The sequence below is a fragment of the Eriocheir sinensis genome, chromosome 17 (assembly GCF_024679095.1).
Source record: "Eriocheir sinensis breed Jianghai 21 chromosome 17, ASM2467909v1, whole genome shotgun sequence".
NCBI lineage: Eukaryota > Metazoa > Arthropoda > Malacostraca > Decapoda > Varunidae > Eriocheir > Eriocheir sinensis.
This window is the reverse complement of record NC_066525.1, coordinates 12,553,964-12,567,700: the sequence shown is the minus strand read 5'-3', so window position 1 is coordinate 12,567,700 and position 13,737 is coordinate 12,553,964. Positions and strand designations below refer to the sequence as shown.

The following is a 13,737-nucleotide window of genomic DNA, read 5'->3' as shown; positions in this document are numbered from 1 at the left end:
AAGTTTTAATATAGCAGTTGTGTTTGCTTCTTAACTCCTGTCTGTTTATCTACCTTTCTATCAATTTCTATTTACTGTCAGTTTTGCAATATTATCAACTCGTCTTCCCTTCACACAGATTTCTATTTATTTTCTTCTCGTTTATTATTCTTGTCTTTCCTAATTATGAGTTATTTGGTATTTTTACCATTTCTCCACATATTTTCGTGTACGTATACCTCCATTTTCTTGTGTAGAACCCTTCCATTATTCCCTATATCCATTCATGACCTTATTCTTTATGTAAATATCGTGTATCACTTTTCCGTTTGTCTCATCCATTTATTAACTGATTCATCACATAAAGCCGAGTTCATGATCCTTTTATTAGCCCATCACATAAAGTCGACTTCATGACGTTATTCTCTTTGTAAAGATCGTATATCACCTTCCTATTAAGATTTCTATCCTTTTATTAGCCGATTCATCACATCTAGTCGAGTCTCTGGTAGTCCCTCACTCACTCCTCTGCCCTAGTCTTTCTCTCTGCCTCCCGCTGCCAGACACACCCGCGCGGCCAACGAGAATAACGGGGCAAGTTGGCTCATCAAATACTACTTTAATCACGGCTAATCCCGCGGCGTATGGACACTTTTTCACGGTCATAGCCACAGGTAACATCCAGGGCGGGAATCATCTGCCTGTTCCGGCTTCTGGGGTCGTCGCCTTGACCCTGTTATAGCCATGATTACAAGGGGAGAGAGGATTATAGAGATACGCCGGGAGAGGTGAATCACGGCAGGCGGCGGGGAGGGAGGAACGTAGGAAGGAAGGAAGGAAGGGGTGCTCGGCTTCAGTTAATTAAGACTTAGGTCGGACGTCACACCTGGAGATACAAAGTGTGGTAAATAAGGCGGAAATATCTCGAGTTGCGGACTGAATGATGCAAATGGGAAAGAATGAGGATGTTAATGTCGGGGTCGTGTTGTGGGGCAAGGATGAGTGTTTGGGTGGATCAGACTTTTAATGAGGATGCTAATTAAGGAAAAAATGCAGTTCTGTGGCTGGTAACGCGCTCTTCTTATTAGTGCTGGGAGCTACATGTGAGGCAAGGCAGGAACTCCTAGTCTCAACCCTTCCTCCCCAAAACGGGCCTATTAGAATATGCTACAAATAGGCTCCAGGAAAGAATTTGAACCCACACTGCTATCGAAACTTTTGAGACTGATCTAAAAAAGTAATTATATACAAATCAAAATCGATATATACTCCTTCCTTATCTAACGTCCTAATTAACGTTAAAAATACCCAACTCACAAAACGACCGTCCCTTGGAAATTATTTGGATCCAGTATTTTTAGCTGCCGAAGCGAGGGAAAGTAAAGTAAACCCAAAAATAAGGACAAATGGCAATCGATATATCCTTCCTTTGTAATATCACGTCACTTAACAATATAACGAAGAAGGAAAAGGTGGAGGAGGTGGAAAAAGAAGAAGAAGAAGAAGAAAAAAAGAAGAAAAAGAAGAAGACGAAGACAACGACGACGACGACGACGACGACGATGAAGAAGAAGAAGAGGAAGAAGAAGAGGGAGAAAGAAGAACAAGACAAGCAGAAGACCGAGAAGAAAAAAAGAGAAAGAAGAAGAAATAGAAAAGGAAAAAGAAGACAAAAACAAAGACGAAAACGAAGAATAAAACGAAAAAGAAAACGAAAATGAAGAACACGGAGACGAAAACGATGACGATAAAGAAAAAGAAAACTCAAATCCCCTAAAAAAGCAATCTCTCACGGCGGTCAGGAGGTGCTGTTATTTGAAGGAAAAGAAAGAAAAGTCTCCCTCGGGCCTGGATTGTAATATTCGTGGCCCGTAATTACGCTACACCCACGGAGAGGTCACGCAGCCCAGCGCCGGGATGACCACCGCTCGATAACTGGGAGAATAGCGGGAAGGGAGCCTGGCCGGGGTGCGAGGCGGGGCGGGCATAACGAAAATACTCCCTTTATTTATACAACAAGGAAGAAATATACGCGTGCAGGAGAGCGGTAAAAGAGGAGAAGGAAGAGAGGGAGAGCGAGGAAAAGCGGTGAAGGTGAAGAAAGGGTCTGAGTCGATACAGAAAGGGAAAATAAACTGTATATGCGAGGGTGATGCGCCCCTTCCTCGGCTGCGCTAATGACTGCTATTATCATTATTATTATTATTATTATTATTATTATTATTATTATTATTATTATTATTATCATCATCATCGTCATCATTACTATTACCGTTATTACAGTTATTATCATCATTATCATCATTGCTTGTTACCGGCGATTTCCTGTCTCACATTGCACGCAACACGTCTGCTAATGATGGACGGACGGATTACTGAAACTGATTTTTGAGGAATACGTGTGCTCGCCTCCGTCAGCTTTGACCAAGAGCTCGCGGTGGGGGACTAACCCAAGGAGACATGGCTGCCGTGACCCATCTTATCAAAATCAACCTTCCTGCCGGTCCCCCACTCTCATTTCCTGCAAAACCCGCGAGTTGATTTTTCTGTGTTGAAATATTATTGTCCTTAAACCGATATCAGTTTAAAGAGACATTGAGAATAATAAGGGTATCTCTCGACACAGTGAATAATAAGGAACGAAAAGTATTACTCAGCTCCATAAAAGAAAGAGGTAACCTTGAAGCATCTACCAAAACAATGTCAGCAAATAAGGAGATCACTCTGCACTGTCGCTGGTTTGAGGCCGCCAGCAGCGCCACCTAGAAGACAGCTGATTCTTGGGACATGAGGAGAGGGAAAAATCTGTCTGGTTAGCAGGTTCAGCTACGAATTCGCGGGCCCGGGTTCGATTCCGGCCTTGGCAGTCAGCCTGCAGCCCGCCTAGCTATTCATCCACCTACTTCGGGGTAGTCGATAAATGGATATGTGGAAACCTGTGGAAGGTATTATTGCGGCAACACCGGTGCTACACTGGCCTTGTGTCCCGGGGTAATGGGTTCTTACCCACAACCGACCCAGGGACTGAGGTGACAAAAATTAGCGCCGACGCAACGCGCAGCTGTAGCGTTTTCCCCAACTTTACCTTCACCTTTACTGTTATTCAGGAGGTGCCATAAACATGTTAAGTATGAAGAAAATTGCCACATTCTGTGAACAATTAATCCGTAATTTCTGCCAAATTACAGTAGTTCTTGGCCTGCATACCACAGCGACTTTTTGCATAAAAAGATGAAGGTGCGCGTGTCTCTTACTACAGTGCAGTTTGCACAGTGAAGCTGTGAACACGTGAGGACGAAGGAAACAACGTTGGTCATGCAAACACAATTACCCTGGTCAGGAAGTCGCTCAGGCACGGCAGCAGGATCAATAAACCTCACCATCCACCTTTTCAAACTCTCCTCCGCCTGACATGAGCTCGTGCCTGACCTCAAGTGATCTTCAGGATGACCTTCAGACGCCGCCAAGGTCACGGTGAAAAATAAAAACTGATTCATCCGGGGCGAAGCAGGGAACGAAGTGTGTGAGTGCATTCACAGTGTAGGAGGGAACACGCGCTGCACGCAGCACTCTGCCACTTAATTTGGTAGACATGGGAAGATGTAAGAACTATTAACCCTCACCCTGGAACAAAATAAAATGTATTACTCGGTTTGCAGTATTTTCATGTGCTTTCCCACAGAGTCAGCTCATGGCTAATTAAAAAGAATGTAAAGCTAAGCGGGTTAGAACAGCTAAGCCAGATATGTACATACATCAACTCTCTGGCATAGATTCGAACTCACTCTTGTGGGTTCAGAGTTTTCTTTCTATTCTTTCTGTTACTTCTGAATGGTAAAGGAAATAGACCAAGAGATCTAACAAAAGTAAAGCAGTAATAATGTTACTCTTGCAAATAAAGTAGAGGAAGATGCCGAAAGGGATAATGCAAAAAGACTTGCAGAGACTATTGGTATGCTTGCCACTTCTGTATCAGGAAGTTATAAACAAGTCATGGTGAATAGATGTTATTGTAATCCTACAGCAGCATTTACTGCGCGCCGAAGGAGCGTCTCTGTTTTCAATGTAATTTTCTTTTTTACTCAATGAGAGTGTATGAGAAACATGGCCAACTGTTTTTCATCACCCAGCAAGAGATAAACAGGAAAGTCATGGCGCTTGAAGACACGCGATGTTAAATTGGAGGGAAGGTGCGGAGAGGTGTATGTTGACTCTGGCATAGGTGAGCAACACAGGGACGTGGCACTTTCAGCTGCTGAGGAGAGCAACAATAATTATTATGGGAGGGTAAAGAGGTCCGCGATGTAGCAAAAACGTTTTTAGAGTGTTGGGGGAAGCGGGAATGTATTTGACACATCAGCTGTTGGAAGATGCAGAGCTGGGTGCAAGAAGAAAGGAAAAAAGAACATTACTTTGAAATGCTAATGCAGATACATGAACAAGGCCTCTGTGTGTGTGCAGGGGGCCGTGTGTGATAAGGGAAGCCGCCACAATATCTGGCAGGAGGCAGGGAAGGGAGGGCGGGTCATTGGTGCCTCTGGGCGGGGCCGGGGCCATCCAAACACAGGACATGCGAGGCCCCGCTGCGTCACGCGAGAGGCTGCAGCCGCCAGACAGACGCTGCCTCACGATACCCATTAGTTGGGCTGATTGATGGAATGGACGACGCGTAATGTCCCGTGACATGCTAAATACTGGTGTGGAATATAGAATAATGCTCCGTCAGGTGACAATCGCGTGATCAGAGGGCAGCATCTGCACCAGACTGCGGCTCAGGCTAGGACGGAAATATTTTTGTCTCCACCAATCGTGACTGGAAGACATGAGAGCCCGCGGCGGGGAAGTTTACCGCAGCCAAAGGATCAGCTTCAAAACATGTTTTCACAACAGACCAATGTAAAAGGCTACATATATACACAACAGTCTTTAATTGATGACCATTTAAGGTGCTGTATTGTGCCTCACATGACCACGCAAGAGGAGGATATTCACATCAGCCAGTCCCTCAGAACACGCTGACTGCTTCTAGAACGGCGATGTGAGAAAACAAAAAAACATTAATGAATCAAGATGAAGAATAATGATTGCGCTCACATGAAAGAAAGGCATCACTCACTAAAGAGAGACGACTCAGATAAACATCAAACAATTACTAACACGAGTTCACATCTTCGAAACATCCTCGTCAGTCGCCTCTTCAGCAAACTGCACACTGATGGTCACTTCAACCCATGACATAACTGCTACTGGAGAAAATAAATTGTACTCCATGTCAAAACTGAATATTCTGCCATAGAAAAAAGGTTGTACTGGAATTAATAACCTGTTTATCTGTGGGGGAGACCGATGATTCGAATGGGAGGTAGCGAGGAAGGAGTAAGGTCGGGAGGAAGGCAGGGAGAAAGGTCTAAGTGGGCAGAGGTCAAGCCGTAAATTATCCGAGGCACGAAGATAGTTTTCTTTTAGAGTGACATTCGGTGACGGGAAAACCGTGCCAAGCCGCGGGTCAGGATGGGCAGACACGCGACCCTGTGTGTGTGTGTGTGTGTGTGTGTGTGTGTGTGTGTGTAGATGCGTGGGTTGCGTGTCCACCTATATCGCATGTCTGGTACGTAGCCCCAACAATTTTTTTTCTTCATATTTTGGTCAACTTTCGCAGTGCTAGCGAGGCAGGGATTTCCGGCTCACCTACTTTCTCGGGAGCATCATCATCATAAAAATTATTACTTAGTTTTTTTTCTATGTACGTGTATAAGCAACACATTTCACAACCCTGAGTTTGCATGTTCGAGCAGATATTATTGCTCTCTCTCTCTCTCTCTCTCTCTCTCTCTCTCTCTCTCTCTCTCTCTCTCTCTCTCTCTCTCTCTCTCTCTCTCTCTCTCTCTCTCTCTCTCTCTCTCTCTCTCTCTCTCTCTCTCTCTCTCTCTCTCTCTCTCTCTCTCTCTCTCTCTCTGTTGAAGGTTCGCTGTTGGGGGTCAGCGTCCTTCCGATCATACATTTAACTGTTTTTTTCACACGTCACGAGTTAGAATTTGCAGTAAGGTATTTTTAACGGCCTAGAATGTCTCCATCATGCTGGGTTTATAAATTGATTTCTTTTTAGATTGCTTAAGAAGAAAAAGTAATTTTGAATGATTGGAACAAGCACCCTTGTATAAAAAAAATTCACCTCTTCATCCACATTGATTCATTATTTCAAATGCTTAGTTCATATGAAGTAAAATTTTCGCAACACACAAAAAATATATTTACGAGGAAACAAGAGCGTTAGGAGAACACAGACCTTCGCTAAAGACATTAGTGTTCCACGGCGCCAGTTCTGCTTACCCAAAACTCATGGTCGAGGGCGGGCCATGTCCTTTCCTCCTCGGGTACCCGCTGGATGCCCTCATGGTCTACTCTAAAAAAGAGTCGGGGTTCTCCAAAAGGCCGCCCTAACTCATAGATCGATTCAATTTTTTATTATTCATTCGTCCTCATTCACTTAATCTTTACTGGATAAATCCCAGTATTTAGTGGGTTCCTTCTTGGCCTATGTTATCCCTTTCCACCAAGTTTCATTAAAACTGGAACGGTAGTTTTGCGTTATTTTGTTAATAAACAGACAAACAAACAAACGATCCGCACCGAAAAAATACGCCCCTTGGCGAAGTAATTGCGAAGGTATTTATTTACCTCCGCCAAGAAGGTTATGTTTTCTATGCGTATTTTCTTTATGTCAGTTTGTAAGCAGAATCACGCATGAAATGCCATCGCAATTTTCATAAGAATTGGTGGAAAAGGGTTACATGAGCCAAAAACAACCAAATCAAGCTCAGGAAACGTGTGATAAAAACTGCCAGAGTAATGACTTAGGGCGGACTTATGGGATAACCGCCTGTGCTTTGAGAGGAGACCAAACGTGCTTCAATGGGTACCGGGGACGGCTAGGAGGTGGTCCGGTACAGGCCACGAGAACTTCCAGTGGCTAGTGGGTACCGAAGGGGGTTCGAGGGGGATCGTGCCCAAACCATGAGCTTTTTGGTAAGCTGAATTGGTGCTCTTGGTGAAGTAAGCAGTGCGTTGTATCCACGCGGTAAGGATTCAGTTTGCGTTCACGAAAGTCTTGTGTATTTCATTGCTTTCGCCACGATGATAAACGAGCACAACCACCGCAGCCATTTTCTCGAATCCACGAAGTTTAACGATTTTCGTGTCTTTGCAGAAACGTGATCATCAAACGTGCAGCACTACATACAGTAGCACACACACACACACACACACACATACACAACCACCCACCCACGGACACGCACACACACGTAAGATTAATTATCTTTTACTAAATGAATTATGATTATTGCAATAATATACTTGTTTGATATGTGGCCAGTGCACGTATGCATTAGTGCAGTATTTTGTACGAACTCGTTTAGTACAGTATTCATTTATACGTAAATGTTTTAACGAAACCTTAAGATACATTAAGATACATAAAGGGGGAGGCGGTGGCTGAGTGTTTAGCGTCCTGGACCGGCGTCCAGGTGGACGTAGGTTTGTGTCCCGCCTGCCGCAACAAGCTGGGATTCTTCAGTCACCGCCGAGTGGTACCCACATGCTGTCCTAAAGACCACCTATAAACCCGGACTTTAGATTCTCTCTCTAAAATAAGGATCAAAGATGAGCTCCGGGGCACAGCATGAGCCAAGCAAGATGGCGCCACTATAAACACTTGTCTGCGCCATAACGGGCTGGGGCCGACCATCAGGTCCCACCAAGAATGCTTACCGGCGCCATAGGCCAAAATGTAACTCTCCCCTAAAATAAAACAAAGTAACATTACAAAATATAATATTTAAAAAAGATAATTATGTATTTTACTTGATGAATGATAAATTAACAACCGCAAGTACGCCACAGCAAGCACGAGAAGGAAACGAAACATTTTTTTCCGATTCATCCTTTGTGTTGCTACGAGAGGAAGCTCAACCGGGTACTAAACTGAGTGACCCTCTGACGTCATCCACTACCATCATCACCACCATCACCACTACCACCAACTCCATCACTATCACCTTCACTATCACCACTGCATCACATATTCACCAAGCGTTAATCAAGCATGTGTCTTAAATTTTGCCAAGCATCTCTACGACATGTTATTTTTTCGCGCCACGGGATACGAGGTTACCGATTGGGTGGTAAAGAAGAACGGGAGAAGTGGAGGGAAAGGATATATCCTACTGTTACTCGACTAGAGAAAACTGAATAGCCTCATCTTGGCTGCTACATCTATGCCTTGATTATGTAGTGTTGCATGGGTCATCGTACGGAGCAATACGTCTCATGTAAATAAATCATTATAAAGTTATGCCTGTGTACATTTTAAATTTGTAGCACCTTTGACAAGGCCCAGTGTGTTGCAACATACGTCAGTTGTCAGTGGGTATGTTTGAATGTGCTAAAATTCACTTGTCCTCGTCGTGTGTGTGTGTGTGTGTGTGTGTGTGTGTGTGTGTGTGTGTGTGTGTGTGTGTGTGTGTGTGTGTGTGTGTGTGTGTGTGTGTGTGTGTGTGTGCGTGCGCGCGTGTGTGTGTGTGTGTGTGTGTGTGTGTGTGTGTGTGTGTGTGTTTGCTGCGTGCCCGATCGCATGGTCTACTGTCTGTGGTGTGCTGTATGTGTCCGTCCAGGCACTCACATGTTCCTTGGGAATGATTTTTTTCTGAATGCGAATGTTTAAGTTTATACTGACGCTGTTGAACATTCAGACGGCTTCATGTGATGCTTTCGCTGCCTGTCTAACTGGGAACACTAAAGTAAACATCCCCAAAGGTCTGAATCTTCAACAGCCTCTTCCTTCTTCAAATCTGTCCCTTTCTCCCTTTAGAAATACTTTTTAAAATATCTAATTAAAATTGATTCTAATAAATGCTTCAGTAAGCTTGAGATAAGTAGAACTAAAACTAAAATATAAATATCCAATGTTGTATAAATGTGAGTAAAACAGCCAAGACAATAATAGCACAGTAAAGACGAGTACTTGGACAGTTAATTACGGACTTAAAACCAACAACTCCAAACCACCTGACCCCCGCTGCTGTCCCGCCCGGGCTGGGGAGAGGGCGGGCGGGGGACGCGGCTACTTGGCTCCTTGTGGGCAGCCTCGCCACCCCGCAGCCCAAGGGGAGCCAGGGGCAGCCTGTCCACAGTCCATCTCTGTCTTCCGGCCCGCGCACACCCCAGAACCGGAAGCACTAACTTGATCCAACCTTCAGGTAAAGCGCAAAAAAGAAAGACGCTTAGTGCAGCCTGAGGACACTAACTTCTCGGCCCACCTGACGGAGGCACAACGGGCCATCACGCTGGGCAAGGTGGAGACGGCCCTCTCGTGTGCCCAGAAGGTCTGTCTCTGTACTAATAGCCCAGAGTACAACACTGCTGTTGCTCTTTACTGATGAAACTTTACTGCAACAGTTTTTCTGATAAAGGCACGACACGGGACTCGTGCATACACCACGTCTCCACTGCTCGCTACTATCCGAGTTTTCCTACAAGGCGGTGGACAGCGGCGGCGACCCGGCTTCCTTGGTGGTGCGGGGCCGCTGCCATCTGCTGCTGGGCCATCTGCAGGAGGCCCTTGAGGATGCCAGGGCAGCCCTGACTCAGGATCCGTCCTTGGTGAAGGGTGAGTTACGCACTCAAAGAACAAACTAGTCAAGGAGTGCATTTCATTCATGCGTTAATATTACACAGATAAAATGGTTCAAGGGGAGATAACAAAGAAAGTCCATGCATTATAAATTCTTAGCGTAAACTGGGAAATAATAATTGATGGATATTATTCTCAGTTTGAAACAGCTTTCAGTGCGAGATGAAGAGATTAAAGCGTACAATGAATACCGGAAAAAGGTTGATCAAAGCGGAAGCCAGCGTGACGGGGTGGGTGACCCCAGAAGCTGGAAGTGATATCTTTCTTAAAAATAAAGGTCATCAGGGATCTGACGGCAGTGTAATGTAATGACATAAAATGTCATTAAATCACTTGGGCAAGGGAAGAGCAGATATAATGAAGGCGAAGGCGTTGCGAAGTGCTTGCAAAAGATTCAGTGTGTGGCCAACCTCCGCTGTCCTGAAATGTATATATGTTTAGGGGATATTCTTAAATGTTTGTTCTTCATATTGTTTATTCTTCAAATGTTTCAGAGTGCTCGGTGATTATTTGATTGATTTCGGATGCAATAAACGTGTAATAGTTTTCCTGTCATCAAATGTCACCTTGTAGAGTTTTAGAATGACGTGCCTTGACCGCCTGTCCTCTGCGGCAGCCGTGTTGGTGCAGGCGGAGGCGCTGTACGGCATGGGCGAGTTCGAGCGGTCGCTGGTGCTGTTCCACCGAGGGGCGCGCAAGCGGCCGGACCTGACTGCCTTCACGCGCGGGATTCACAAGGCAAGGGAGGCTGTGGTGAATGCCATCGGAGGTGAGTGACGACAAATTTCTGATTACATGTAGCTTTCCGCTTTCTGAGTTTTCAATTACACAAACATCTCGAATTCACTAACTATGCAATAAATAAGAATGCTGAATAAATAAGGGAATGTTATTAATCGTTTCGACTAGATTTTGTTCAAGCAGCGCAAAAAGATATACATATTATTTATCTTTTCAGAGTACCAGCTTTGTTACAAAAAAAAAAAAAAGCCCATTTTCACATGATCCTTAATCATCTGAGCATAGTATATCATCATTATTATTGAACTTGCCACAGAGCAGTGCCCTTTCTTTGCACATATTTACTCAAGTGTGACTAAGCTAGTCTTTGCCTGCCGTCTCTTGCAGCCATTGGTGGGCCGCGCGCCGGGGGCGACAGTAAAGGTGGACCTCAACTCATATGTGTTTCGCTGTTGTTGTCAAGGCCTGTCTCAGGCCCCCACGCCACCCTCCAGCTGCCATCATCATCCCTTGAGCGATATAAAATATTTATTATTATAGTTGACTCACTGACTTATTATTTGTAAAGGAACAGATGAAAATTTACCGATGGAATGCCCTTATTTATACTTTTGGCACTGTATGTGACGCTGGTACCAGTGGTCGCCGGGCCTCGAGGGCTGGTGTGGCGGCGCGTGGGGTGGGGGCCAAGGCGGCAGTAGTGAGGGCAGCTCTTGATGACCTCAGAGCTGCCCTGGAGAGCGCCAGAGGACCCGCGACTTGCCCTCCTTCGTCTTGGTGTAGAGTTGCAGCATTTCTGTACTGTTTAAAGTCGTAACTTGTTGCAAATCTTCCCTGTAGCTCGTTGGAAGGCGGACCCCAGCCGTCTGCCTCCCACCCTCTGGTCTGTCCTGTAGCCACGCTCAGTGCCAGAGTTGGGCTTCTTGGCTCAATGTATTTTCACGTAGTTACTGTTACTCGCCGTAGAATTTTGTCTCCTATGATGATTTGTATTTTGTGCACATGTGGACATTATGACTTTTTTTTGCACAAGTGTCACATGTGAATTTTTCTGGCAAAAAAGTCGATTCATGTGTGCTTGCATTTTCATTGCATATCAGACGCATATTTGTGTACTGTTCCTGCACGTAAGAAGTATGTGAACATTTGTCTATATACATAAACTACATTGTTCTCAACCTGTGTGATCGCATCATGCACACGTGTCCTCATGTGGGGCCTTGGTGTTGCTCCAGTGTGGTCTGCCCGCCCCTGCACCTCCCGACACACACACACACACATGACTTTCGGCGCTGTGGTCAGCACGCCCATGTTTGACTTGTTTTATTAGTGACCGACGGCGCGACGCAGAAAGTTAACTAAAATCCTTTAATCTTTCAAATAACTGAGTGCTGTGTGGAGTGCGGAGCGATTAACAAAGATTTCGTCTTCTCGCTTCAACAAATGTTTATAGGACACATAACTACTGCATATTCAGAAAAAAAACTAAATGTGTTAATGTACAGTAATCCCATCATCGTCAAAATAATGATGTTTAAGTGATAAAGTCTAAAAATAATAATAATAAGAATTTTTACACTAGCATGACTTTAAACAAATCGGTGATGAAATAAGCACAGTAATACAGCCACACATGATAGTGTAAAACACCAAAACATAAAACATCATAAATGCATTACCTGGACATTCAACAACACAGTTTCATCACATTTGTTTTCCATGGAGCACTAATTGGCAAGGGAATCAGCCTATTAGTTGTTGCTGTAATTCAATTATGATTTCGTGCAGGAAATATCAACTGTTTCGTTCTTAAATATACACAACCGATCACAAGACCATAAATAACATTACGTACAATAAATACATAAACACTTGTTGACAATACGGTACTACAGCAATGTGCTGAGGCTCAGCCTCATAAATAATTCACAAACTTAAATAATTATGCTAAAGTGAGTCATACTGGATGCAGGAAGAGGAAATACGACTAATGTACATATTATTACGACGCTGCCTCAGTCTGGCCTCTTGTACCCAGCAGCTTCTTTCCCTCTCAGCCCTTGCACTTCGCTCTCTCCTCTCGGCTACCCTCGCCTTCCCATCCCCATCCCCTTTTGCCATAATTTCCCCTTCCCACTTCACGCTTTACTTCCTCTTCCTCTTCCTTCAGTCGCCCCCTCTCACCATTCTCTCCTACAGGTGACAAGTTTCCCGAGCCGGAGGAAGTCATGACAGGGACGAGCCTGAGCGATAGCACCACAGGGTCAGGGCACTCGCAGACCACCAGCGTGACCCCCGCACCGGCCTCCTCCACCATCAATGGTCCCAAAACTTCCAAAGCAGCCTCTAAGGTGAGGGAAGTCTCAAAGGGGTCGACAAGGCATGTGAGATAACAAAACTTGCTCCTCCGTGATGCAGAGGCACTCGTTGTTAGTTTCTCTTGACACTGTTACTATTTGATCTTGAATGTTTTCATAACATCTAGCAACCAAGCTACATTCCTTTCAGGAGTCCCTCTTTACAAAATCGTGGCTTGCTCAAATGGGAAGTGGCAAAATGGCCTTTTGTCTCTGGAACTTTGATTCCGTCCATATTTTTGAGGAGAGTCTTTCCACTCTTACATCTTTTCTATTTACAAGAATTACATCGTCAACAGCAATAATAACAAAAACCTTGCTGTATAAGCAGTCGAAGCTGGCCTTGTTCAACACTTTTGTAGAGGGGGCGGATCATGGTGGAGTGGTAAGCTTGTTACGAGCCTGTGTCGCTGGCCAACACCTCCTATGAGAGAGGCAGCGCTATCTTTTGTAATCTTAGCAGAGGTACATGAAATGAATGAGTCATCTCGGGTACTACTTTTTTCTCTTTTGAACTTGTGGGTTTTATCTTTATCTACTTAAAGTTCGGTATTCAATATGACCTTAAATGACAGTCCTCCTACTATTCCTCCTTCACCTCCTCTTTCTCCTCCTCCTCCTCCTCCTCCTCGTCCTGCTCCCCCTCCTATTTTTTCTTTCTTCTTTATTTCTTCCTCCACCAACAAAATATTTACCAGACCCATCACCCTTGAAACAAAATAGACCTGGGGTCGCACACCGTGACATGCCTGATTGCTTCCCTCCCTTTGCAGCGGCTTCTGGGAGGGCTGAGCCGCGACAAGGAGTTTCTGGCGTCTCTCGTGAACCACCGGGGGCTGCAGAAGGAGCTAACCACCGTGAGCGTGGGTGCCGGGGTGACCTCCGGCTCCCAGGTGGCTGCAGTAGCTAAAGAGGCGCTCACATCCCTGCAGGTGTGTTAATGCATTGTTGAGGATTTGATGTGGAATG

The 13,737-nt window shown here is 44.9% G+C and overlaps 1 protein-coding gene and 1 long non-coding RNA gene across 4 annotated transcripts in view; one reads left to right on the top strand and one right to left on the bottom strand.

Moving 5' to 3' along the window:
• Positions 1-13,737, top strand: part of LOC126999951 (outer dynein arm-docking complex subunit 4-like) — a 70,915-nt gene that overhangs the window by 7,458 nt on the left and 49,720 nt on the right. For all 3 annotated transcript variants that reach the window (XM_050863138.1, XM_050863139.1, XM_050863140.1), the window contains exons 3-7: positions 9,237-9,362; positions 9,517-9,646; positions 10,287-10,439; positions 12,611-12,762; positions 13,542-13,700. In XM_050863138.1, coding sequence (XP_050719095.1) covers positions 9,237-9,362; positions 9,517-9,646; positions 10,287-10,439; positions 12,611-12,762; positions 13,542-13,700 — 720 coding nt within the window. The remainder of the gene's footprint in view (positions 1-9,236; positions 9,363-9,516; positions 9,647-10,286; positions 10,440-12,610; positions 12,763-13,541; positions 13,701-13,737) is intronic.
• LOC126999952 (uncharacterized) overlaps positions 13,565-13,737 on the bottom strand; it is a 40,982-nt gene continuing 40,809 nt past the window's right edge. The window contains exon 3 of the long non-coding RNA XR_007753673.1: positions 13,565-13,694. This is a non-coding gene — a long non-coding RNA (uncharacterized LOC126999952). The remainder of the gene's footprint in view (positions 13,695-13,737) is intronic.